General features: G+C 35.6%; 6 protein-coding genes and 2 long non-coding RNA genes across 15 annotated transcripts in view; 5 read left to right on the forward strand and 3 right to left on the reverse strand.

Annotated features, from left to right (window-relative positions):
* LOC105692827 (intermembrane lipid transfer protein VPS13C-like) overlaps nt 1–2493 on the forward strand; it is a 19215-nt gene extending 16722 nt beyond the window's left edge. For all 3 annotated transcript variants that reach the window (XM_025747106.2, XM_020856273.2, XM_048659062.1), the window contains 9 exons: nt 45–238; nt 338–524; nt 583–720; nt 783–900; nt 1008–1131; nt 1201–1267; nt 1383–1528; nt 1642–1768; nt 1948–2493. In XM_025747106.2, coding sequence (XP_025602891.2) covers nt 45–238; nt 338–524; nt 583–720; nt 783–900; nt 1008–1131; nt 1201–1267; nt 1383–1528; nt 1642–1768; nt 1948–2091 — 1245 coding nt within the window. In that variant the 3' untranslated portion in view covers nt 2092–2493. The remainder of the gene's footprint in view (nt 1–44; nt 239–337; nt 525–582; nt 721–782; nt 901–1007; nt 1132–1200; nt 1268–1382; nt 1529–1641; nt 1769–1947) is intronic.
* Nucleotides 2494–2933: 440 nt separating this feature from the next.
* Nucleotides 2934–4208, forward strand: LOC105692829 (ATP synthase subunit s, mitochondrial). 2 transcript variants are annotated; one of them, XM_012412309.4, is made up of 5 exons: nt 2937–3148; nt 3238–3323; nt 3458–3666; nt 3734–3896; nt 3958–4208. In XM_012412309.4, exons 1-5 carry the CDS (start codon nt 3119–3121, stop codon nt 4064–4066), a joined length of 597 nt encoding a protein of 198 aa, XP_012267732.2. In that variant the 5' UTR covers nt 2937–3118; the 3' UTR covers nt 4067–4208. The 2 variants fall into 2 exon arrangements, with proteins under 2 accessions (XP_012267731.2, XP_012267732.2); XM_012412308.4 differs by having other exon boundaries at nt 2934–3323; nt 3481–3666.
* LOC125502011 lies at nt 3134–5130 on the reverse strand. Of its 2 annotated transcripts, none has more exons than XR_007279815.1 (3): nt 4948–5130; nt 4659–4825; nt 3134–4346 (listed from the first exon to the last, which is right to left on the reverse strand). It is a non-coding gene; the product is annotated as an uncharacterized LOC125502011 (long non-coding RNA). The 2 variants fall into 2 exon arrangements; XR_007279814.1 differs by having other exon boundaries at nt 3134–4463.
* LOC105692793 (succinate dehydrogenase cytochrome b560 subunit, mitochondrial-like) lies at nt 5117–6821 on the forward strand. Of its 3 annotated transcripts, none has more exons than XM_012412244.3 (6): nt 5117–5242; nt 5303–5412; nt 5501–5557; nt 5819–6018; nt 6097–6239; nt 6324–6588. In XM_012412244.3, exons 2-6 carry the CDS (start codon nt 5393–5395, stop codon nt 6426–6428), a joined length of 525 nt encoding a protein of 174 aa, XP_012267667.2. In that variant the 5' UTR covers nt 5117–5242; nt 5303–5392; the 3' UTR covers nt 6429–6588. The 3 variants fall into 3 exon arrangements, with proteins under 3 accessions (XP_012267667.2, XP_012267666.2, XP_048515370.1); XM_012412243.3 differs by having other exon boundaries at nt 5129–5231; XM_048659413.1 differs by adding an exon at nt 6596–6821 and having other exon boundaries at nt 5168–5412; nt 6324–6447.
* Nucleotides 6770–8514, reverse strand: LOC105692833 (replication factor C subunit 3). Its single transcript, XM_012412316.4, has 5 exons — nt 8379–8514; nt 8046–8183; nt 7738–7903; nt 7307–7625; nt 6770–7227 (listed from the first exon to the last, which is right to left on the reverse strand). The coding sequence occupies exons 1-5, from the start codon at nt 8463–8465 to the stop codon at nt 6870–6872; spliced, it is 1068 nt and encodes a 355-aa protein (XP_012267739.2). The 5' UTR covers nt 8466–8514; the 3' UTR covers nt 6770–6869.
* A 432-nt stretch (nt 8515–8946) lies between these two features.
* LOC105692834 (DDB1- and CUL4-associated factor 7) lies at nt 8947–11763 on the forward strand. 2 transcript variants are annotated; one of them, XM_048659363.1, is made up of 4 exons: nt 8947–9481; nt 9600–10152; nt 10274–10518; nt 11022–11763. In XM_048659363.1, the coding sequence occupies exons 1-3, from the start codon at nt 9229–9231 to the stop codon at nt 10506–10508; spliced, it is 1041 nt and encodes a 346-aa protein (XP_048515320.1). In that variant the 5' UTR covers nt 8947–9228; the 3' UTR covers nt 10509–10518; nt 11022–11763. The 2 variants fall into 2 exon arrangements, with proteins under 2 accessions (XP_048515320.1, XP_012267740.1); XM_012412317.4 differs by having other exon boundaries at nt 10274–11763.
* Nucleotides 11764–12489: 726 nt separating this feature from the next.
* Nucleotides 12490–21907, reverse strand: LOC105692835 (transmembrane protein 205). The gene is made up of 4 exons (XM_012412318.2): nt 21341–21907; nt 14554–14747; nt 14275–14438; nt 12490–14142 (listed from the first exon to the last, which is right to left on the reverse strand). Exons 1-4 carry the CDS (start codon nt 21658–21660, stop codon nt 13855–13857), a joined length of 966 nt encoding a protein of 321 aa, XP_012267741.2. The 5' UTR covers nt 21661–21907; the 3' UTR covers nt 12490–13854.
* Nucleotides 21908–22017: 110 nt separating this feature from the next.
* LOC125502010 lies at nt 22018–26025 on the forward strand. The gene is made up of 4 exons (XR_007279813.1): nt 22018–23038; nt 23159–23270; nt 23332–23587; nt 23671–26025. It is a non-coding gene; the product is annotated as an uncharacterized LOC125502010 (long non-coding RNA).
* Nucleotides 26026–26113: the final 88 nt, after the last annotated feature.

Below are 26113 nucleotides of genomic sequence, written 5' to 3' on the forward strand. Positions count from 1 at the left end.
GCACGGTATGCTAATGTCAAAACTAACGAGATACAATATTTCAGGTATCCAATATACAGCAGCGGAATATGTTTGAGCATTTATATATCTCTCCCATAAAAATGCAGCTGAAACTGTTGGGTGGAACCAGCGGCTTCATACCTTATCCGTATAAAACTGCATTCAATTATTACAATTTTGTTGAATTTCTTTTCAACTACACACATGGCGCATTGTTTGAAAAAACAGCGGATTTCATGTGAGTTCACATACCTCTTCTAAAATAATTTCAAATGAGCCGTGTACATTCTGTTTTCAATACAGATTTTGTCTAATATTACGTTATTATTTTCATCAGTTTACCACAGTACGAAAAAACCGATATCGCATCCAGCATCGATGAGTTATATATTAATGTAAAGGAGAGTTATACTTCTAAGATACTTCAACAGTTCAATGTGCTTATCCTAGCACTTACTGTAGTGGGAAATCCATACGGGTTCAACTTTAAGCTGGGTGGAGAGGGATTGAATAGTTTGAACATGGTAAGGTACAGGCGTTTTTCGGCTCTTAAACGTGATCTTATTGTATTCATTTTCCCAGATTTCACACGAAGATGATATCGCTGAAAAAATTAGTCACAGGATTGAATGCCTATTAGGGCACATGACGACGGATACAACTCAGTCAATAGTTTCATTTTTCGAAAGTTCTTTGCCTCATGTGACGACATATAATACTGTAAGTTGTACCTCAGTTTAAATCAACCCAAATGCTAGTTAAATTTTGTATCATTTCATTAGGAAAGAAAATTTGAAGTACCGAATTGTGAAATACCACTATCAATTCTTCTGGCAAATAATTCCTTTTCCATTGGAGTTGAATTGCTGATGTCTGGAATCATCGTACAGCCTACTAATAGTGAGTATCAGTAAGGTTTGAAGGCATCAGATACTTTTGTGATGAAAAGTGTAATATCTCGTGATTCCATTTCTGGTTTTACTTATTTGGCTTGACCATACTTGCAGGTATTCATAAGGAAGAGTTGAAACACTTCTTCAAGGGGTTAGGCAAAGGTATCCTAGATCTCACAATTAAAAAGAATGTCAACTTGAATCTTCGTGCTGGCTTGATAACCGATGCAATTAAAAGGTACTTGAAGTAACTTCAGCAATGCAAGAAATTACGAGCCATATTTCAATTTTATGATCTTATTTGTAGGGCACAAGCGATTGGATATGAATTTCTATCACGTATCCGTCTACCTCGTTACATTAATTCTTATTTGGTAAGTTGCTTGTCGCTAGCACATTATTTAATTTATCTCCATGTTCAGGTGAATTCAAATGGCATAACTTCAGGAAAACTAGCTATATTTTTTGTGACTATGTATTGTTTGTTAGGGAGCCGAGCCATATTCTGTTCATAAGGCAACAGGAATGCACTTATTGAATACCATTAGCAAAGGTCATTATCTAGATAAGGATGTATATTGGGCTCACGCAGCACTTTCTAAAGAGGGAAAGTACATTGCGCTAGTGTCATTGCAGTATGTATCTTATATGATTGACGAATTAGTATAATTCTGCTATTGTCATTTGTCAGATACTTTTAACTATTAAAATGCGCTACCATTTTCATCAAGTTTCATTATCTGTACAGGCGTATATTTCTTATTGAAAAACGATGTCTGTGGGGTTCTTGGAATGTTGAATGGGTGTTAGACATTACTACATTGATCAAACCCCCTGTTGTTGCTGAGAAAAAATTGATCCTGCACGTTAACAAGGTAATAATAGGATTTCTATTTGATTCTTGCACATTCATCTATTGATTGTCAATATCTGATAGAACGGAGTGATTTTTCGGAGTGAGGGATGTAAAATAGTCAATGCCAAACAATATTTGAGCAGGATAACTATAGAAGTTGTCCATTGACAATAAAGTTTGAATTTTCTAATTTTTCAGAATGACAACATACCAAATTCACAGGCCACAGATTGGTACATCGAGAGCGAGGATCAAGTAACTTTAGAATGGTTGCGCTGTAAGATAGAAACTGTCATGATCCTAAATATGGAAAATAGCACATGTCTTGAGAGTAAAATATGAAACTATATGTTACATTATATATTACAGCTCTAATAAATGGATGTATATTTTAATTCATCACATAAAAAAGTGAATAACTTGTTGTCGTTACAAAGTTTCGAAAATATTTTTATTCTAAGTATCGATCAATCATGATTTATGATCAATTTTGCATCAAGCTCAGGTTTACAGGATCAGAGCGAACAAAGAATATTAATTAACTTGGCGGTTATTTTACAACCAAATTCTGATCAACATTTAACCATATTCCACAAAGATTCGTACTAGCACGCGAAACAAGTGTTTTTAATTTCGAAATGACTGCATATTTTATTGTTATATGACGGAACCGGAAATTCTTATATATGATATTTCTCTCTTTAAATATTTTGTATAATTTGAAATATAGAAATATATGTTAACGATGAATGAATATTTATTCCAAACTACAATCAACTCTATGATGCATCTGATTAGCCTACTGTCTCGACGTGTGTGTGCAAACCAGTGATGGGATTCTTCTTGTCTACTATTAAAGGGGACCTCAACATGAACATATTAAAAAAATGTACTTCTGTTCAGATGTATATAATATAAAATATATTCGGGAAGAGAATAGATAAATTAGCAATGATGCGAGATGTACATCTTTTGTAGTCTTTATTGTGAAAATAGTGGAAGAATAACATAGATATAATAATTCTCTACCGAAATCAGTCAACCAACAAGCGCATTCAACAAATCTTTGGTCGCATCCAATTCCCGGTGAAATTTAAATTTTTCAGTTGCTAGGATCGCGCATGTGGATGACGAATTGCAGGTTCCCAGTTCGTGTGTATGCCGGTGCAACAGCCGGTGCAATAATATTTCGGCCGCAATGAATTTAAAGTCACCGATAACTAACTAGTAATTTTTTTTCAGCAGTATTTTTCTGAATAGTCGGTATAATTGTGTATGGTGCATCTAATAACGTACATAACTGCGCAGTCGATATTATTGAACCAGACTCTTGGCTACGAAAAAACAAGTTTGTAAATAAAACTTGAGTATGGCAACCCGTGTAGTATGGAAGTCTTTGGTATTTGTCACATTCATTATCGCACTAACTACCACATTTATTATAAACCCTTATTGTCGGTGTTTCATGTCCATTAATATTTTTGGTAGTTTTCTAGCAACCTTCATCAATTTCTGGAGCCACAGTCAGTACCACGACGACCAATGTTCTATTGGATCACTCTTATGTTTAACAAGTAAAAATTTGATGCACTAATAATAATCACCTTTAGAGAATCTATAGAACTTGGAGAATCTCATGAATATTATGTTCATTTTTTCTGTTGATATATATATACCATCTTTTTCACCAACAATTGGTTGTTTCAAGTGTTGACACACGGCGCGTTGCAGAGGTTGGATCCGATCGAGCGTGTGCTGAATGGTTATTGAAAAATGGAGCTGCAATCAAGTGGACAGAGGGTGGACCTTTGCTTTCAGATTACAATGCTCTTCCGTCATTAGACGAACCACGTAAACATATTCAAGTAGTTGATGCTACTGATTCTGCAATCAGCCACATTGGCTTCCCACATTTCAGTGAGTGGATCCTCATATATTACTAAAGTGATGAACTCGAAATTTTCTGTAATTTAATTTTTTCCAGAGGGATGCAACCACATAAACGAAGTGAAGTTAGTTAACTGTGTCTATATTGAGGATCCAGCCATTCCTCTTCTTTCTATCTTAAAAGACAGTTTGAATAATCTCGAAGTAAACAACTGTGCAAATATTTCGGAGAAGGCTCTGAACAAAATAGATAAACTCTCGTAGGTATTTAGTAATTTTGTGTATCAATTTTGTAACTTAACTCCTGGTTATTTTTTGCAGAAACTTGAAGACATTGAAACTGGGAAATCTGCCACTCATCAAAGATAAAAACAAAGTTATAGAAAATCTTACTAAAGCTTTACCAAATTGTGACATCGTTTACAACTAGAGTTCTCTCGACAAAATATCAATGTAATTTCATGTATTGTATATTTCAACGTTTTTTTGCGTCACGAAATGCGGGGGAAATATAGGATTGTTTTAAATATGTATACCTATAATAAATGATTGACTCCACTTTTGAAATAACAGAAAAGTTTTCACGGATAATTCAAAGAAATACTCTAAAACATACTTAATAACAAGTTTTACCTTCATAGACAATCAATGTTGAAGACGAGATTTTTTAGACACAGCAATATGGCATCGTCCTCTGGAACAATCCTTGTCTAAAAGTCAAAGTTGTATAACTCAATTGGTGACTTTCTGCTTCACGTTCAACGAACCTAAATGATGTTTTAATTTTGTGAAGTTTGTGAAGTTTACGTACGTACGTTCAGTTACACCTATGGGTAAAAAATTTATTTGTGTAATAAGATCCAATTTTTAGGATCTTAGTACTAACAATTAGAACCACCTGAAATGACGCGTTTCCAAAATACCTTTAATCAGGTAGCATCCTCGGCTGGTTTCGATTTTTTCCCCAAGCGGAATTATACATATATTCTATATACTGTGCCAATAATAAGATCAAAACTTACCAATTTTCGTGGCAGGAAGAGCAGAGATCTGGTAAGAATGCTCCCATATATTTGTATGCACCGATTATGCACTTCAAATCGACCGCAGAGATGTTCGAGTTTCGGCAAAAATTCAAAAATTATTCACAATGGTTACCGGCTTCGACTTGTTGCGTCCAGTATCGCCACTATTAATACGTATCACTAAATTTAATGCGTTGAATTTAGCGACCTTATGTATACGTAAATGAGGTTGGATTCTTCAATTGATTATCTTAAGTTTTAGAATTCTTCAATATCAGGTACTTACAGTTAAATTTACAAGTTACGTGGAGATCAACTAGACGATTCGAAGTACGTACGTACAACAAGCAAAGGTCGGTGAGCGCCAAGTACACCAGCGCTTATCATGGACATACCACTGTAGTTGAGTAAAGCAACAACCAACGATAACGGTTCAACAGAAAACAGAGAATTGTCCTGAAGGTAATCCCATGTCCAATAAATTTCAGAAGCTGCAACTTCAATCTATGATATATCCATGTTATTATTCTTGTTCACTCGTCCTAGAAACCAAGTGAAGGATCTTTTTCGGTGCGGCGCGGGTAATCTCAATCAGAGTATTTGTTCGCCAAAATAAGCTCACTCAATTAATTATAATCTAGGACTACGCTTCGACCGAAAATTGTGGATTCTCATCGATTTGATAGGGGCGATACTTACGGATTTACATCAGCCTATTCTATATCAGTAACATGGCTCTCAGTTACACAAGGTACTTATTCATATTTATTAATTATTTATTGCTTGTAAACAAAGGAGTGATTAATGACGATATCTCATTAGTGTAATTGAAATTTCAGACTGCTCTGCAGACGCAATTTGGCTATCAATAATTTTCGTGGATTCTACACCAGCAAGTGAGTTACATAATATTTTACACCTTATTCATAAATCACATAACCTGTGATGAATTAAATTTAGCTAATAAATTTAATATTCTGACATTTGCTCGATTCTATTCGTGCTTGTTTAATCTCTGCCTCCATAATTCACTCAAATGAAGCATATTTTCTATACGTATGTTCGTCCAAAACGTATGCCCATTTTGCTTCGAATATCTTGTCAAAGTAGATGGGTAGCAAGCAGATGAAAATATTTGACGAACATGTATTTTTCAGAAATCTTGCCATTTCCTCAACAAATACTGCCTTAGAAAGAGTTGTCTTTGATGAAAGCCATGACCAAAAGAATATGCGCCTGAAGAGACCATTGTCCCCCCATTTGACAATTTATCAAGTACAAATAACGTCTCTGCTTTCGGTCACGCACAGAGCTACTGGAATAATCTTGTCTGGATATGCAGCTATAATTGGCCTGAGTAAATGAATAAATAAGAAACAATGCATGTCATCTTTTGTACTAAATTGCCATATTAATCATTCATATCCTGATTTAGGTACACTTTTTATGCCTGGTGGAGTAAATTGTCTGATTGCTGGTATTCATGGCTTGTGTCTACCAACTGCTGTAGTTTTACTAGGCAAAACCGCACTCGCGTTCCCAGCAACGTTTCACTTTTGCAATGGAATTCGGCATCTAGTACGATCTTATAAATATGAACTCTCTTGTGTTTGACGCATATTTTCATTCCTTGATTAAAACTCCAATACTCGATTCTCATAGGCTTGGGACTTGGGGATGTTTCTTACTATTAAAGACGTCTATACCACTGGATACATTATGGTGGCATCAGCAGGTGTTTTAGCTGTGGTAATGGCACTACTTTGAAACTGTTACAGGAGAACAGGTATTTATTGAAAACTAAGTGGAAGCAAAATTACTAGTATTACTTGTCCAATTATGCTGATTTGCTGTATTGTGACAAGGTTCGAATTATTTGTTCTGTCAGATGTAAAAAATGTTGAATAAAAGAATTTGGTATTCCATATCAACAGACTTGTGAAAGTAAGTTTCGAAATCAACTACTGGCTAGTGGAAACAATTGAGCTGAGATTGCCATGCCATAGTCAAGTGTCCAGCATATACTTAATTGAAGATCCGAATGCATGGTTTTTGGAACCAAAGGAGCTCAATTATAATTGGTGATTGGTTGCTGAAAAACAGGAACGTAATAAATAACAACTTTATTTTTTACAAAACATACACACTTTGAGACCTTAACAAAATTGAGCCAATTATTTTACTTTTCCCAATAACGCTGAATAATCATTACATGAAGGCTGCGAGATTGTTATCCATAAATTTCTTGTATATTGCCATGAATTTTGCGACAAACGCTTCCAAATGGAATATGGCTTTTGATCCGTGATGCATTCTGTGTTCGTATTCTGCAGCAGTAGTAGCAACTTGAGTTTTCAGTTCAAGGTCGCAATTTTTAACCAACTCTTGAAGGAGTCCTTTAAATATTAGATCACAAGGTATGCAATGAGTCAGTAAGTCGTACAATCTGCCTCGCACATCCAGTAGTTTTTTTGGTGACTGTTCTGCTACTATCAATTTAGCAGTGTTGCGAATGTAAACTTGCCAGTCAAGTTCTGCGATATTTTGATCAGGTGTAAATGGATACCTGTAATGTAAAAGCCAAAATCACTCAGAACGTGTTCTTGTGATATAAAATGAAAAATAGCCAGGTTGAAGTTACTTACTGTTGAACTTTGCACGCCTCCAACATTAAAATGGCTCTCCGCAAATTTCTATCACTAGCTTCTGCAATTCTTACAGCTAATTTATTTGGCAGCGTGAGTCCTTCACGTTTGCAGACTAATTCTAGGATAGCTGTAATCTCATTGATTTTTGGTGCAGGTATTCTTATACCCAGGCAACGGGATCGAATAGCTGGTAAGACACGGGAAGTTGAATTGGCACAAAGTATGATCCTACAAGTGGTTATATATTTTTCCATTGTACGTCGCAAAGCATGTTGTGCGTCTTTTGACAGCTGATCAACATTTGTGAGCAGTACAACTGTGAAATAATTTGATTCTTATTAAAGTAGATACTTTATGGTTTTAAGAACAAAAAATACCGTATTACTGCTTGTCGTATCTATGTTGAGATCATATGTGTTGAAAATTACCTTTGAACTCTCTTTGACCCATTGGGTCAAGTTGATGGGTTTGAGCGACAGTTTTTATCAGGTCCATTACAACGACCCTGTCATAGATACCTACATCGCTCGGATTAACTTCAATGTGATAATTACTGCTTACAGTCATGATTTCAAGTTTTTTTCTCGATGGTGTCTAAAAATATCAGCAAATTTATAGATTTCAGCACACCAACAAGGAAACATATTGTCGAACCTAGTCTTGATGCTTGAGAGAATTATATGCAATATCTGTCAGCCTTACAAAAATTAGACATTGTCAAATGTGATTGGAATACCTCAAATTGCATGCTTTCCATCTTCAGCTTCTCAACTCCAGGTCCATATAATTCCCTGATGATCCCCATTATTCGTGTTCTTTTCCCAGATCCTGGAGGTCCATAAACTAACAAATGTGGGAAATCCCCTTGTCGAACCTGGAATGGTAATAGATGTACATTTTAATAAGCTCTGTCACAAGTATGAAATCATTCATAAAAGATTGTGACTGAGGTTTATCATTGTTAGAAAAATTTTGTTCTATATAAACATTATGATACCTTGTTTGGTAATAATGAGAACATGACTGAGAACTTCAATGTTTGCATGAAAAAGTTCTGAAAAAGGATTACCATATTTATGAGGTGAGCTGCTTGTTCAGTGTGATAATCAAGTTTACCCAGGCTAGTGGGACGATATTTGTCAACCCATAGACCCATTGTAATGAGGTTATGTCCTGATACGATGTTCTTAAGACGATGAAAAAACTTCTAACCAAATATCTGTCCTTTGCAAAAACCGCACACGTTCTTCAATTGTAATGCAAGTGAACATGTAAACGCAATGCACGGTATCAGAGAATATTCCTAAAGTATGACTTAAACTTCAATCAGTTCAGTTTACAAAAACAACGTGAAATGTTGACCGCGTTTAAAAATGGCGTCTTTGGATAGCGTTGGCGCGAATCTGGGATACATCTGGATGGCATCCATTTCTGAGTCCCTGAACACCCTGAACGCTGGGGTTTTGGTGTGCTGCGCTCCCGTCTTTGTTACGAGTAACGACATAAGTAATGTAAAAAGATGAGCCCACTCATCTCTGGATGATCTGAACGAAGTAGTCTGCATCGAGAGTACTTTATGGACGAAATATCCATGGCTTGTCCGGTTTGTGTTTACTAAAAAAGTTGGCAGTGGTTGCATGAGCATAAATATTCCGTCAGTTGCTAAACATCAGAGATATTTATGTCACTAATCTCTCACAAATATCGCGAGTTTGTTCATTCCTCACTAGTTAACAAACGAAAAACTACTGTATCAATCATGCGGCTAATTCAAATTTGAGTTACAGTGTTTTGAAAAGGTCTCTTAATTGCGGTGTTAAGACTGAATTTTCTCGCAAAATTCTCTTGTGCCACTGTGCAGCTGCAAAAAAAAAACTCGTCGTTAAAACAATCAATAAAGTACAGATAAACAATAGAATATGGCTCTGCACAGTGTCCCACCAAAACGAAAAGAAATCTATAAGTATGAAGCGCCGTGGCCACTTTATAGCATGAATTGGTCGGTACGTCCCGACAAAAGATTTCGTTTGGCATTAGGCAGCTTTGTGGAAGAGTACAACAACAAAGTACAAATTGTTTCTCTAGATGAAGAAACTTCAGAGTTTAGTGCAAAAAGTACCTTTGATCATCCTTACCCAACAACTAAAATTATGTGGATACCAGATAGCAAAGGTAACAATTGTCATTCTAACCATTCTACATGAAATGTAGATTCATGGAATATAACAGTAACAAGTCATTTTGCTATGAAACTGTCAAAGATATTTCTAAGCATTTCTTTTATCCATAGGTTTATTTCCGGACCTGTTGGCAACATCGGGGGATTATCTGCGAGTTTGGCGGGCTGCAGAGCCAGAAACCCGCCTAGAGTGTGTTCTCAACAATAATAAGAATTCTGATTTTTGTGCACCCCTAACTTCGTTTGATTGGAATGAGGTAGACCCAAATTTGATTGGGACTTCGAGTATAGATACAACTTGTACCATTTGGGGTCTTGAGACTGGGCAGGTGCTAGGGCGAGTGAATTTGGTGACCGGCCATGTGAAAACGCAATTGATTGCTCATGATAAGGAAGTTTATGACATTGCATTCAGTCGAGCTGGTGGAGGAAGAGATATGTTCGCATCGGTTGGAGCTGATGGATCGGTACGAATGTTTGATTTACGGCACTTGGAACATTCTACAATTATATATGAAGATCCACAACACACGCCACTATTACGTCTTGCGTGGAATAAACAAGACCCTAATTACTTAGCAACTGTTGCAATGGATGCTTGCGAAGTTATAATTTTAGATGTACGTGTTCCCTGCACACCTGTTGCCAGGCTAAATAACCACAGGTATGCGGAAAACGATCATTGCTCATTTGTCAGTTTACCACTGATCTGATTGTCCAATAAAAAAACACATTAATATTAATGTAATGTTTAGATTATTATTTTAATGTTTTATATGTTACAGAGCAAGTGTAAATGGGATAGCTTGGGCACCACATTCAAGTTGTCATATCTGCACAGCCGGTGATGATCACCAAGCGCTGATTTGGGATATCCAGCAGATGCCTAGGGCTATAGAGGATCCAATTCTTGCTTACACCGCTGCGGAAGGTGAAGTTAATCAAATCCAGTGGGGTGCAACGCAACCAGATTGGATTGCAATCTGTTACAACAAGGCTGCTGAAATCTTACGAGTTTAGTTAATTCCAGGTAGGTCAAATACTTTCCACAGAAATTGGAGGTTGCATCTATGGATGCTTCAAACTTTTTACAAAACGAAAAATACGGTTCATTTTTACGTTGACCTAGCCACAACTAAAACAGACTTTTTCGAACATTAATAATTATATGGTAGAATGATTATTTATTTGAACCGATCTTTTTAGTCTTTTTTTTCTGATTCTCCATTAATGTTTGACAATTATTGACCATGTTTACAAACATGCAAGAAGTGATTAGTTTGCCATTGACCAAACTTCACCTTCAATACTTCAATACTTGTGTGAGCACTTTTAAAATAATTCGTTACAAAATTTTTATAGTTTATCGTACTATTATTATCTAAAAAGATATCATATCTCCGTCACTCTCATGATTATTGAATTTATTACACTTAATGGTAAGTCATGGGTACCATGGCTTTGATTCTCGTACCTATTTTGATGTTGTGTATGTACTAACATGGGTTAACATAATGAATTTGTTCTGAGAAGGACCGAGCGGGGTGGAGGGGAGGAACATATGAACAATACCTGGTAATTATTCGTTCTTTCCGGCACAGGATCACAGTTGTCAGCTAAAGAATTCATCCAATTTATGGAGCTAGCAAAGTTCACACGCGTTTGAATAGTCAAAATTTTATGAGAATACATTTATGCAAAAATGTTCGACAACTTTGATTCAAGCTCCTGATAAGTGATGTTAGTTTTGTATCATTTTATTTATAAATAGCTGAATAAGTAGCTTTTAGAATTATTTAGTACCGTGATTCAAGTATCATAGTATTATTGTATAAAAGCGTACAGAATCATCTCAATTGATAACATCGGTAGTTTAACTTACAATCAATGTTAGATTCGTTCCACAGTCAAATAGAGACAGGCCAAAATATCGTTGGTTTCAATTGACATGTTCGCGCGATTAGAGTTAATAAAGTTTTGTATACCAATTATCGTGTAGTATCCATCATTCTTGCCGTGTAATGGCAAAGATTTCACGTAGATCTATTTGTAATTATGAATTGTACTTATCAGTCATTCAATGGGAAAACCAACATTACAATTAGAGTGAGAGCAGCAGAACTATGTAATGAGTATCATCTTCATTGAGTGTACAATTTTATGAACATTAGAAAAGAAATGCTAATATTCTAGTGCTAATATTGTTCAAACAAAAATTCTGAACAATCATCTTTTAATACGTAAAATCTTTGTGCGATGACTCCTTAATTGAAAAGAAGAAGAAATGTTTCTGCATCTGGTAAAACCAACTAATGTGATAATATAATTGAATGGACGAAACAAAAGTTTCACCCATACATTCTGCAGGCAGTAAAATGATAAGATTGATGCTTCGCTTGCTTTGGATAACACATTCAATGAAAAGGAATTTCATACTTTTTTAGAAACATTAATTTCTCAATATTAAACCACATCATAGCAATTATAAAATAATCTTACCCATTGCGTTATTAGCCTGTATCAGGCGAAATTTTTAATCATGTTAACTTCAATTTTTACTTTTCAACCAAGGGCATAAGTTGAATGAAAAAAGTTGAAGCGAAATAACGATTAAAGTTATTACTTATACAAGTATATTTACCTATATTCGACAATAAAAATTCACTTCATGATTAGACCGTTCTCATTGATTCACATCATGAAAAAATAAAGAACGCTGTTTTGCGTATGACTGTGATGAATGAGGTGTGTAAATATACGTATAGTTACTTGCAATATTAACTAAAAGAAAGAATTGTAGTCGTAGATGTAGTGTTTTGCCTGCTACTATTTTCGTCGAGCCAATGCTGATTATTAAGCCCATCACCATGAGGCCTGCAATAGATACGGTATACGATGGACATAGAACAGTTTACTTATTTCAGTTTGATGTATATATACATATATATTAATACTAATTCGAAACATAATATAAGATGGAAAATAAGAATAAAGAATAAAATTTACAGTGTATCAAAAAAGAAATGATTATATTTTTGAGCGAATTGGGCATCCATAATTTAACTTATTCTGTGAAGGGAACCGTGTATTATTTACATAAATGAAAATTAGTGCTATATGATTATAAATTAAATATCAGTCTAATAATATAATTCAGGGATCAGACAACCCTAATGATATATCAGAGCTGTCTAGCTCTTGTCTGTGATTAATCATGCAATTCAGAAAAGGTGTTGACCGTTTAGGAATCGTCGTACGCTTAATTTGATTACACTAAATAAAACAATATTCATTATTGCTCAAGGAGCTCTTAACAGTAAATTCATAAACTTTTAAGCTCCTACAAACTTTTAGTATTATTAGATCAATAAATACCACTTACTCTGATGCAGAGTAATTTGCTTCACATAATTTTATGACTAAATGTGATTAAACAACTTTGATGTTCTCTACACATCTAATTTTTGGAAAAAATATCATGCCATATTTCAACAGGGTCGTGATATTTTTATGCAGTGCGGCAACTGAGTATAGGATATTTATTTTATTATAGCTCATTAATCATTCTAACTGAAAGTGATCTAGTCTCAGTACAGCATTTCTTTGCTCTTTGTCAATGATACTTCATTGACAGTCAAACATATCTACCTAACAGTCATGTATTGGCAAAAATATAGTGCAATGTTTTGCTACCTCTGATGAAAATTATCCTCAGGATCAATTATTTGTTGCCAAATGATAAGCATCCTGAAAATAAAAGGTAGCATTTATATTCAACAAATTCTTTGTTCATGTAGCATCCGTCACAAACAATTTTTTACAGAATCGATTCTGCCGTGAAATAATAATCGTACGAATACGTCTGATGGCACGTTCTATGATAAGAGAACATGCCCAGATGTACAATTATTTGAACTTGTAATCAAAGACTGGTATGCTGCTGTAGCATGGCAGAATTACAAGAAGATATTGTAGTTTAATTGAATCATACAATGTACTATACATGATCGCAAAAGTACGTGATAAGTAAAATTGAAATGCTGCAAAAGGGGTATTCAGGAAACCTGAACTAAAACAAATTGTCACCTACGTTTTGAGATTGAAACCTCAACAGTTACTTTTCTAAAATCGCGTAGAGTTTACTTTTTTTCACCGTCAGTCTCATCGCTGTCATATTTGCGTACATTGTATTTACATTCAATATATCGGATAAAGTTGGTCACACCCGTAGCTTTCGATAGAAGCTTGATATCTGAGAAAGTTTACAATAAACTAGTAAGCGACACATATGCGAAAGTTCTACGCCAATATACTTTTCATATGTCGATATTTCTCTACTCCAGCAGGGCTAATAATAATATAATTATTACACAACACATAATTTGTTTGCAATGTAGTGGAGATGAAGAACTGTGCAGGCCATAGTCACCATGTTACCCATAGCAATGGATATGTGAACACGACGGAAATTACTGTGAACCATCAAGTAGTGTGGACAGTGCTTCAGAGGACCTGCATTATGCCGACCAATTTCAGTCCCAACTCCTGCTGTGCGCTCAAGAACAAGTTTAGCTGTTATCAGGCGCAAGAGTGGTGGCGTCATGTATAAACGTATCAATAGCTCCAAGAAAAAGGCTGCTGTCATTGCTATGACCTGTGAAAATAATGGGTATTCTTTGTTTGGCCAGAAGAAAATACAGGAATTGTTTCATAAATGAGTAATTTGATCGGTGAGTTTCACATATTGACTTGGGAGAATTTTGTGTTTGGGTGTTCTCTCAATTACCTGAATTGCAATTTCCAAGTCCCAAGTGTTGGTTGGATGATGTTTGACAAATATCAGGAGAGTCACTAGACTGAGACAAGCGTTCATGGTAAAATATCTTGGAAACAGAATACGTTGTACTTCTCCAAATGTGTGTCTCGGTAGCGCAAAGTAGAGGGAAAGTCCTTTAAAATGGAAATAAAAAGCAAACTAGAATATATTCACTCAATCAGAGATGCAATCAATACTGAGAAATACTAACTAAGCCTTCCAATAGCATGCAAACGTAATAATTCTTACCTGACACAAAAGTCATCCAGATCTGTGCACCCAGGTGCATTATAAAAGAAGTGAGATAAATGAAGGAAGCGGTGGGGGAATGTGGATGACCGGCTCCATTGGTACGTTCCGTTGATGGAACCAGAGCAGACGTCACGCAAAGAACAGCGGCAATCATTATTACGTGAGCTGGTTGCGTCGTGTAGAAAAGAATTCTGTAAATTGAAAGAAGAGACAATTTATTATTTTTTTTTCTCATGGTGCGTTGAGGCATCTACTGAAGAATTTTATGACATGAATGGACCTTTCCGATATCTCACACGTTTTTACTACTGCAACAGATTCAGAGAAACTAACAAAAGACTGAATAAAATTATGACTAATTCGCAGGGGTTGAAAAACTGTGTATCAGATGGAAGAAAAAATAAAATTAATCCACCAGTGAAATATACGGTCTAAAGTTCGGGTACCGATACCACGATGACCTTCAATCAATCTTCTTTCCGATAACGAAGAAAACCTTAGTCCAAAATGATTTACCATATCTACGTTTGTAAGTCGGCTTCGTGTATATAGAAGTGTAACTTATACGCTGCAGACTATTGCAATTGAATATTAAGAAACTTCGTGTACCTAATGACTTGCAATATACTGAGAGATCATTCTTCGAGTTTTAGTCGGTGTTTTGAATTATTCCTTGGTTTTCATAAACAGCGCATAAAGATAGCTGTGCGAATTACGTGGTAGTAATAGATTAAATGTGGACTTAGAGTTGTACAGTACATTGTATGTAGGTATGTCATACACGTCAAATATCTTTACTACTTTTTTTACTATTTCGAGAAAAGCTGTCCATGATCCAAGGTGCTATATTTTATTTTCATGTTTTATTTTTTATTTTTTTTTGTGAAAGATCATGTTGAGCATAAACTTGGCTTATTAGTTGAAAATTTAACCAGTAACTTTGCAGTACCTTGATATTGTCACGTCGGCTTTTATTTCTTTTAAATCATCTTCTGCCAGAGAATTTTACGAGAGATTTTTATACGTATACAGATAGCAGATGCTCTCTTGTGAAACTCTACAGAAAATGCGTACGATATTCGAAGTGTAGAAATAATGATTATAATTTTATCATTATAATACTTTAACTTGTGATCCAATATAGCTCACAATCAGTCAGAAGTAAAGATAAAAATCATTCCTGTCTATTGATTTGCGATAAAAAATCATAACGGAATAGAAATAATGACCGTTGAGAAGCACATTATTATTTGTTAATGAAAAATATGAACAAGGATTTTTCAATCTTACAATTTGGATAAAATCTCTTTACTGCATTAAAACGTAGATGAAAAATTAAACTTACTACCGATTTTGCCAAGCATAAAATTTATGAATGACGGCAAACTCAGAATTGATTCGGTAACGTCAGTTGGTCAAAAATGATTTGAGCCTTCTTCGCAATAAAAAATCTGAAATCTTCTTTCAACTATTCTTTGTACACATAATTCCCACGAAGGCAGAGTAGAAATAAAAAGACCAATCCTTTTTTTGTCGGAAAGGTCGATCACCATTCAACAAGTAGTATCTCCTTTTTAGATCGAATGGAATGTATTTAATTCATTGTGGCAATTAGTAGAATCATGTTAAACTGTCAGTCGATGAGGAAAAAATCCTCCGATCGATTCCTCAAAGGTTCAATTAGTCGAGGTGCCAAAACGAACAAGTTTTCCAGTTTTTAGAAATTTTCTTTTCTATTTTTATCAGAACAAATGATACGCATGTTGTATGTTATTTATAAAATTTGATTGGTCATAGAGCAAACTACGAATTATATTTTTGACTTCTGATTATTTCTGATTATACACTTCACGTGTTCATCGATTCGCGTCATCATGACTCACTTGAAATGATTATCGAAATCTTTGCATGGTAGAGAGAGAAAAAAGAAATGTTAAACAGCACAAGCACGTGTATGGACGGACACTAACATCCGTCAATTGACTAAACATCAATGAAAATTCGATCAATCATTAGAATCCCTATAAATTTGAGAGGCCGACAAAAAAAACTGAATTTTTACTCGTCGTCCTAATTTAAACTCTTGTCGGGGATCTAAGTTTGAATTTATTCATTTATTTTTTGCGTAAATAATCCCAACGAAGAAACCGTTAATGTAAGTGCGAATAGAATCGTAGTACATCATCTTCGACTATGAGCGAATCGCAAATTTGCTATTATAGCAATGGGTATATCTATATACATAAGGTATATTTGACAGCGTGATCATTTACTCTTCACACCCCTCAATTTTAACATACCTTATAGGGATATACCGGCACGTTGTTATTCGTTTGCGTATCATAATGGATGATGGAAGAAAAAATCTGTATTCATGGTTTATTGAATTATATCATCAACGCGCGTAAGACGGTTGCATGCAGTTGGTTGTACATATATGCAGTATACATATATATGAATATCAATGGCACATTATTCATACTTGTATAATACAAGCTTTACAATGTAATGTTAGTAATTTATAAGTTGGTTGACGTTAGCAAGCAATCTCGGCGACTACTTAAGTTATCCGCGGTGGTGTACAAATCTATTTACCTATTGATCTATGTCTATTACGTACATGTATACTTATGTACCGTATATCTATACTTATGTACCGTATATCTATGTACTTAACGTATAGAGCATACAAACAAACCTATCGCATACCGAATACTATAGGTATAGTGAACCCTAGAGTGAACCGGTCACGTACGCACATTTTCTAAATTAGTAACCACAAATAGGTCAGTTACGCAATTGCGCCAATGTTTTGGGGGTGTACTTTCTACTCAATGCAATTCATAAATATGGAGAACGATCTATCCTTCACATTGATCTACGTTCTCAAAGATCGATCGTGCATGGATATAGATGTATTTTTTTTTTATTGGAATCCGTAAACATTTGGAATTCTGACCTCCACGAGCATTTATTCACTGATCCTTTCAGGTTGTATATTACCACCCGCAGAAAACACCTGAAATAAATTTTCGTCTTTTCTTTTTCGATATACGACGTACCAATAGAGTGTATTTGATTTTGTTTATATTTACTTTGATATCAAAAATACAAAATGGAGGCAGATAATTTTCTTGTACAGTTTTTGGAAACCAGATTCTGTCTTCTCGAAGATCGATCATAAATGCCCTGAATTTCCCATCTATCCTTTCGTTATACACTCAGGATACTTAAGTATATGATGTATTATATTACATATGAAAGGTTAATACCTATAATCTAATCGTATATGATCGAAAAAATGGTCACTCTTTCACGTGGCAACAGGATGTATGGAATATACCTATTCCACGCGACAATGCCCCGCAAAAAATCAGAAGATGCAAAGACAAAAAAAAAAGGAAATTTTTATCTCGTATCGAGTTTTAACCGGTTATATTTCACTAGTTAGAAAGGTGTTGAGTACGTGTAGGAGACCTAAATTTAATATCATGTACGTAGCACATGTGCCCTGATGAAATTTTTGTTTTCTGTTTTATTGATTTAATTTTTTTTTCTCCCGATCCCTACAACACGATACAAAGTTCAAGCAGGGTTCTCATGATAGATAATTCGGTTCAATAGACCGGAGTTTATCGGATGCGTTTGAACGGCATGAATTACCTACACGAACAGCTGGTATTATACAAGCTGTACAAAAGCCGTGGCGATTGCCGTAATGCATATAGGCACAGATACATGCAAATACATACATAATATGTATATCGGTATGAAGGATATATATATCATATTGTCACATATATAGCCGCGTCAGCTGATTCGTTTAACCGTGCAATTCCTTGACGAGTTCGCACGATCGTGTTTTAATGTAGGTAGTACATAGATTATACACAATACGTATATGATATACCCATGCATATATGTACGTACGTTCGTTCTTTGTGGGCCACGTGTGTGACAAATGTATATAGGTATATTGGTATATCGAACCCAGCCAACGATTGCCTACGTTTAACCACTTATCAGAGCTGGTAAACGTGCAGGATGGCACGTTGCCATCTAGTCGTCATTTGATCAGGGCATATCTTGTTTTTTTCATTTTATTTCACTCAATTCTTTCACTTTTTTCATCGCTACATATTGCGATACCTGCGAACAATTCCACTATTCATCGCAGTAATCCTGATGTCGGATTCAATTACCGAGTGTATGAAGGTGGATCCAAGTTACCTTTACTTATATTGAAGATTCGTTCTACGTCGAGCTTAAGTTTTTTGGTGCTGACTTTCTAAAAACATTAGAAATTCGTACAATTCAGACGATACTTTTTCTGCTGGTCAAAAAAATTTAATTTTATCAAAGCTCACTCACGTGAGTGAAGGTTGATGTCATCAAAATTTCAGGTGAACTGTTCTTTTTTTTTTATCTGTGTAAGAATTGGCAGAATATCAAATTTTGATTCACGTGACATGATAATTGAGTGTCACGCGCGGTTGACTGAACCAATGTAAGGGAACTAGAAAATTGAAGTACATGTGTACAGAGTGAAGTATTATGTCATCTTGGCTCTTGTTTTACCGCAGCTGCCGCACGATCCGTTTCGTATCAGTCACGGGCTTCAGAAATTTAAAAAAAAATTTTTTTTTTCTAGAACACACCTACGCACGTGAGTTATCTTTTTGCATACTTCAGAGTCCGGATGTCTAGAAAAAAAAAATTTGGTAGCGTTTACATGAATAATCTATCCGTGGACTTTAAAGCCTTTATTTCTGAGATGCCAATTTACGTACAGGGTGGGTTGAAAAGAAAAAGAAGAAAAACGCCTGTTTTGAAATGGGTTTAAAAGCTGAACACATATGTGCACCGAATGAATCCCATAAAACTTCCCAACTTCTGAATCCTGGAAGAATGAAACCTTCATTTACAAAAATTTATTCGCCTTGCAGATTCAGGCGCTCTTGATAAAAAAGAAGAGTTTCTAAAAAGTCACTGTCAGAAGGACAGCAGGTGATTACCGAATGAATTGAAAGAAAGTTCGATAGGATTCACATTATGGAAATTGAACGGTTTTTTTCAGGCTACCCTGTACAGGTATACCAGATGCAAATATGTATAATAAGCTGCCAAGCTCGCTGCCAAGTCATGATAATAATCCTTCTTCATCTCGTTACGAAAATATAAAATGCAAATAAACGGGATAACTCTGACGCGATGATGAACGACTTCATAAATCTTTGATCGTCATCGTATGTTCCATTATTAGTCAAATCTTTTGAGAGTATGATTATCGCTTACGCAATGTAGGGTGAACAATCGTAAATCTATAAGTTTCGGGTTTCTCAAACGCAACTGTATTCATAATAATGAAAGACGTAATGAAAAACAAACTGATGAGCTTATAATCGCTCCGAAAATTAAATAGGTGAGGAAAAAAAATTACGTCGACGGCGATTCTGTCAAATTACGAAATCAGTATAATCTGCTCTTTCAATCCACAAATATATCAATTTGTAGATTACTATCGAATGATTATTCTATCATCATGATTCTTTCTACGTGTAAGCATTCGGTATAATTTAATAATGCAAAAAACGGAGGTTCAACAGACTCTAATAATAGATTATCAGAGAAAATCTCACACTGGTTCAAAGAAAATGATAATTGGCGTCAGTTATTTTTTCAATTACCTACTAGTATAATATAGAAATATAGAATAGTTAGGTTTTTATGTTTTTACGTTCCACCTGCTCGCCCTTTATATCGCTTTGATTGATTAAAAAAAAAAGTAAAATGACAATCCACTGCTGAATTTATCAGAGAAAAAAAAGACGGAACGCGTTTGAGGATGTTATCAAAATGTGATTAAATTCGATTTTTTTTTATTTCCACTTTTGGAAGATTTTTTCTATCGATGTACGCAAACGTGAGTAACGTTCATGAAAAATGATCTAGTGAAGATTACGACCCCTCGACGCGTATCGCAGCTGATAAGGCGTAAAAAGGGCGCGGCAAGATACAGATTTTTAGCTGTTTCACAATCAATTGCTTTCGCTTTTTTCTGCTTACTCTCTCATCGGATGATAATGATTGGATAGTTCATTGTATGATTATACAGCTGTATTTCGTGAATACCTACGTAGGTATGTAAAATTAAGTTGATTTCAAGCGTGATCGTCACCTGTATTCGCGGGTCCACATCGTTCGGACATAATCGAATCGTTTCTCGGATCGATTGGGTATTTTTCATTTCGCTCACTCATTTGTTATACCGTCATAGTCCGCAATCAATTTTCAAATATCGTTCCGATTCGGGACGCAGATACAATTTTTTTAAGAATTCAAGGTCTGCACCGCTGATGATTTTCTAACACATTCATACAAATAGCAGTGCGATGTTGAGATATGAAAAAAACATGTTTCATTGCATGGTCAGCTGCGGTTGCCATCGCAACTTGCGCTGCTCCAGCTATTGGAATGGATGAATTGAAAGAAAAAAAAAAAAAAAAAAAAAAAAAATGATGAAATAAAATGAAATAAAGACAAACAATTTTATCACCTGCGTCGTTAGAACTGCGTAGGTAGAGTGATAAGGTTTTCCAGTCTGTTAAGATAAAAGCAATACAAATTACTTTCAAGGACTCGTTTCAATCGGTTTACGAACGACGAAGTTACGATACACAGTCGTCCGCGGGCAATTATTCCCCCCCAATAATTAATTATAGCGCCGCATTGAATGAAACCTGCACCTAAATTTGATCACAATTGTTACGAATAAAATACTCACTTGTACGCCTGAGACTGTTTCCACATGATGCTATACTTCGAGATGTGCTTAACGAAGCGAATGTAGTAGGTGGTGGATTTGGCGAGAATATCGCTCTGTATTTCCGGTTCAATCATTTCATTTTCTTTAGCGATTTCCGCTTCTCGTTTTAACATTTCTTCATGCCGTTTTATGTAATGATCTTTAGCCTTGAGTAATTTTTCATCGTAATGATTATCCGGTTGCATTTGCTTTTCTTCTTGAGGTTTAACGGCACCGGTGAGAAACGTTTTATCGATGCCCTGCAGACCCTCGTTCTCAAAAATTTTTCTCACGCACATATCTTTTTACGTATCTACTACGAATGTGTATTATTTATTTTTAATTATATCACAACCGTTGCTGTGGTTGTGCCAAATTAATTTTTTGTTCACTTTATACGATTTCGAATAAATTAATAAAAATTTATTCGAAAAAAATAGATGATATGGAAAAATCACACCCCCATTTATATTTGAATCGATAAAATTTTTGACAGTTTGATCACAATCGATTCGATAATCAAATAAATTTGGCTCGTCGCAGCCACAACGACGGATCAGAATTGCACGATTTTCTCTTGTGCTCGGTCGTTTTATACGACTGGGGTTGTCCCCCACCATACCGATTCTTGCCGACAAATAGGCAATGTTTCCCTGGTAGTCGGTATAGACGTCTGTAAAGATTAGGATCAGAATAAAAAGTCTGTATTGGAATATTATCAGTATCCTACGAACACGTCATTTATATTTACAATAGCGTTTAACTCGTTAGGCGCCATCCCGATTAATGATTAAAAAAAAAAGATGAGCAAAATATAATTCGAAACGAGAATTTTATTTGATTATTTTTCTTTCATTTTTTTCTCATCGAAATAATCTGAGCGTTTGTCATGTTCACAACGAAAAATTCAAAAATGTGGGGACAAAAATACCCGTATAGAAATCGAAAGATCATCGTTCCTTAATGAAACCCAAACGAAAAAATCCTATGCGAAACTGGGACCGGGATCGTGAACTTTCCATTAAAAAAGAGAAGAAAAAAAACGCAACCCACTAATTCGTTAAATCATCAACTAATTTCGCTATATTGTTTGACGTCTCACTTCTAACAGAACTAAAAATATCCTCTAACAATATTGTTCGAAGTCTGAAGTCAACAAAAATCACGTGCAAGACTATCTTCCATTTACCTTAAACATTACCATGCAGCATGTGTCCAGCAGCAGAGAACACGCGTCGGCAGTAAAGATAAGAGAAATGAAAAATCAAATAGAAAAAAAAAGTAACCAAAAACTTTCCTGTACATTAATCTCACGGATTGGAAAAAAAATTTTTACGATCGTTAAACGCTAAGATTTTTGTCAAGCATTGTACCAATATATTCACACCTTAGTTGGTACTGATTACTCAACACCTTTGTGTAATGTAACGAGGTGTTAACAAAATAGAAAGAAAAAATATAATCAAATCAACAATTGACGAAAATCATCCTCGGAATGAAATATGTGCAACCAGGTGATGCTACGAGCACGTACGATACGCGGTGTTGCTACAGACTACAAGTTTCCTGTTGCAGAAAACTTATGAATTCTCTACAGGCGTTTTTCGGATGTTGAACTCGATATTTCCAGGAAGCCAAAGCGCATCGTTCGGATACTCGGCCTTTAAAAACATACAGGTATACTCATATCAAGGTATGCGATTCACGTAGCTACCGTAAAGTTAAAGAATCGTTGGAATTTCTCGCCTCGTGGCTTACGCAGGTGATTTCAAATGTGTCATCGATGTTTGCTTTTAGAATGAGCCGTTGAAACGCTGTCGGATGTCGATTGATCGGCTATGGTCGGTCTAATCCTGTAGCAATAAATAATACATCTAGGATTTTACGTGCGTTTCTGGTAATGGTCCAGGTAGGTTTGAAAATGTTTCCAAGTCTGCCGAACGGCACGTAACGCCTGTAATGTTGTTTAGAAAGTCAAAGAGATGAAGAAACAAAATCCCCGAATATGAATTCCAACTAATCCGCGGTGTGAACTTACAATCATCATCACCATGTGCTTTTCCAAGAGATTGAATCAAACGCGAGCCCGCGGTAACGTGTATGGAAATACAAAAGCGGTTTTGAAATTTATCTCTTCATACGAATATTTACATTATCGAGAATTTCATCGTGGGATTTGGGAAAAAAAAATTTCTACGTATATTCGATCCACTGCACAAAGACACCGTGAGTTTTATTACGTCCTCTTAAAGATTTGTCAGATGTTTTTATTGTGCAGATATAGTAGCTGCATTCTTTTTGCTTTGCAGAGCGTTCGGAAGGTCTGCGCATTAAGATTCTGGCTCCGGTTTGCGGCCGGAGGGAGGCCTGCAGCCGAGGCTGGGAATCTTATGTCAAATTTAAACGCAAGGGTGTTCCTTGAAGGACCCACTGCGAAACAAAGTTCAGCCGCCAGCCCTACAACGTTAATTTTAAAAACGAATCTATAGCTGCGGAACGAATAACACAGGACACACGATGGGTGGTCGAGAACCTGATCACGGGTGCCCTGAATTGAAATTAAATAGGAAAACAAAAACGAAAAATAAAGTAGTCTCGTCTAATTGAAAATGTATATCGCACGTATACACGTTATTGATATTTTCATTGACGTCAACGATGAAATAAGGTTAAAAACATATAAAATGTATAGGTGATGTAAACTGAGCATACTTTACATACATGTCGCACATCGTGACTACAATTACAACTGATCTTTCGTTTCTAATCTACGCGTACGGATGCTAATATTTGTTGAATGGAACCAGACTATTTTCACATGCTTTGAATTTTGATTTTATTCGCCTACCTATATGATCTACAGGGAAAGACCTTTCGTTGCAACGTCAGAGGAACGATCAGGATCCATGGAAATAAAAAAGATCAGGTTCGTCGATTGGAAAATCGTCCGCGACGATATACGATTTGAAATTTCATACCGGTAACGCGTGGAACGCGTTGCAATTTCTTTGAAAGAATTGCGTTTTCATTCGATTCGCATGCGATCATTTGTCATGTTTCAAATATATGTGTGCCCCATACGTGGACTCTGTATGCGAACCATAAAATATTGAGGATCAATTTTTCATAAAGCCGACATAGTCGCGTGTAAGAAGACCTTGCGTCAATTTATCCCGAGCAAGTGAAGCGTTATTAAAATGAAATTTATTTGACATGATTACGATTTCTCTTTGCGATACTTGTTCGGCTGGACCAAACGCGCGACCGCCAGCTGCGTAGTAGAAAGAAAAATAAAAAAATAGTCGCGATGCAAGTTCAACCGTTATTTTCGCATATAAATGAGTGTTAACTCATTTTAACCGCGTGTCGTAAGTTCGTTACCATCATATTTCGAAAGAATTGATCAAGTTTGATAATTATCGTGACCGATTACAATAAGATTGGTGATTATCACCGTGACGATCTGCACTTTTTTAACCGACGGAAATATAATTACACCGTGATCGGTTCAGTTCACTCTTTTGGCAAGTCATTCTTGAATAATTAATTGTATGATTTCGTACAATAGATTTCCAATTTTCCAATCAAAGTCAATGCAGTACAGTCATAGATATATTGAAATGGTACAGTTTTAGAACTCATACTTCACCAAATAACGTACGTCGATGTCTATTTTTTTAATTTAGTTATTTATTCGTCTTTTTTTTTTGTTCTTCCTTTTCGCCATGATTCAGTTGAGAATTGACAATTCTCACCACGAAATAGAAACCACGTTCAAACCGATCTAATGCCAACGACGATTATGCGGTTGCACTCAGAATTTAATAACCGTGTGAATTGTGTATCCCCATTGGAAATTTTTTCACCTTAACAAATGTCAGTATAAGGGCATGTTCTCTCTGAAAACTTGGATGTATGTACTTTCATGCACAAAAAACAGATGAACGAACAAGTTCTGAATTTAGAAATTCGAAACGGATCAGATTCCTCTGCAACTTCGATTCGTTGTGATACAGCTTATCGCGAAATAGCATCTTGGTTCAGCGACTTATACACGAGAAACGAAACAAATCAAAACGGGAATTCAATTCTATCTCTTTCTCTCACAGTCTGGGACGTAGCCGCGACTTGACTCTAACCGTTTTAAGACGTATAATAAACCAATAAAACGTGACTCAACTTATTCAATAACCATGTAATTCATCGTATAGGAAATGAATTATTTAAATACTGGCCCCTTTTACCCCCGAACAATATGGCGCATCTATTTTTCGCTCATATCTCTGGAGATTAAACAGTTCTAATTTACAATTAACCGCCTGCGGCACCTGATTATACAAGTTTTCCTTTTCTTTATCGTATTTTTCTAGCGTTGAAACATCGGTATTCCCTGATCGGTTAATCTTGACATTTTGTTCGTCTGGTTATTCGTGAACTTGACTTTGCCTAAGCCAGTTTGTCGCGCACTTCATTGGAATTATCGGTAGTTATGCGGACTTGATGCATTCCCGTTCTCATACGTTGATATTTATTCGTCCTCGTTCCCGATTTGACTGCAGTACCAGCACCACGTGCATATAATCATTTCAGTTTCTGATTTCAACGATTTCACAACGTTTGAAATATGTAATAAATACACGAATAAATAAATTACAAAGAGAATTGGATGATATTTGACGTGCATTCGTCACGTAATCATTGAACAACATTTATTGATTTTCTCGACGACGCGTAGGAAAGGGCCTGGACAGA

Source organism: Athalia rosae, chromosome 1 (assembly GCF_917208135.1).
Source record: "Athalia rosae chromosome 1, iyAthRosa1.1, whole genome shotgun sequence".
NCBI lineage: Eukaryota > Metazoa > Arthropoda > Insecta > Hymenoptera > Athaliidae > Athalia > Athalia rosae.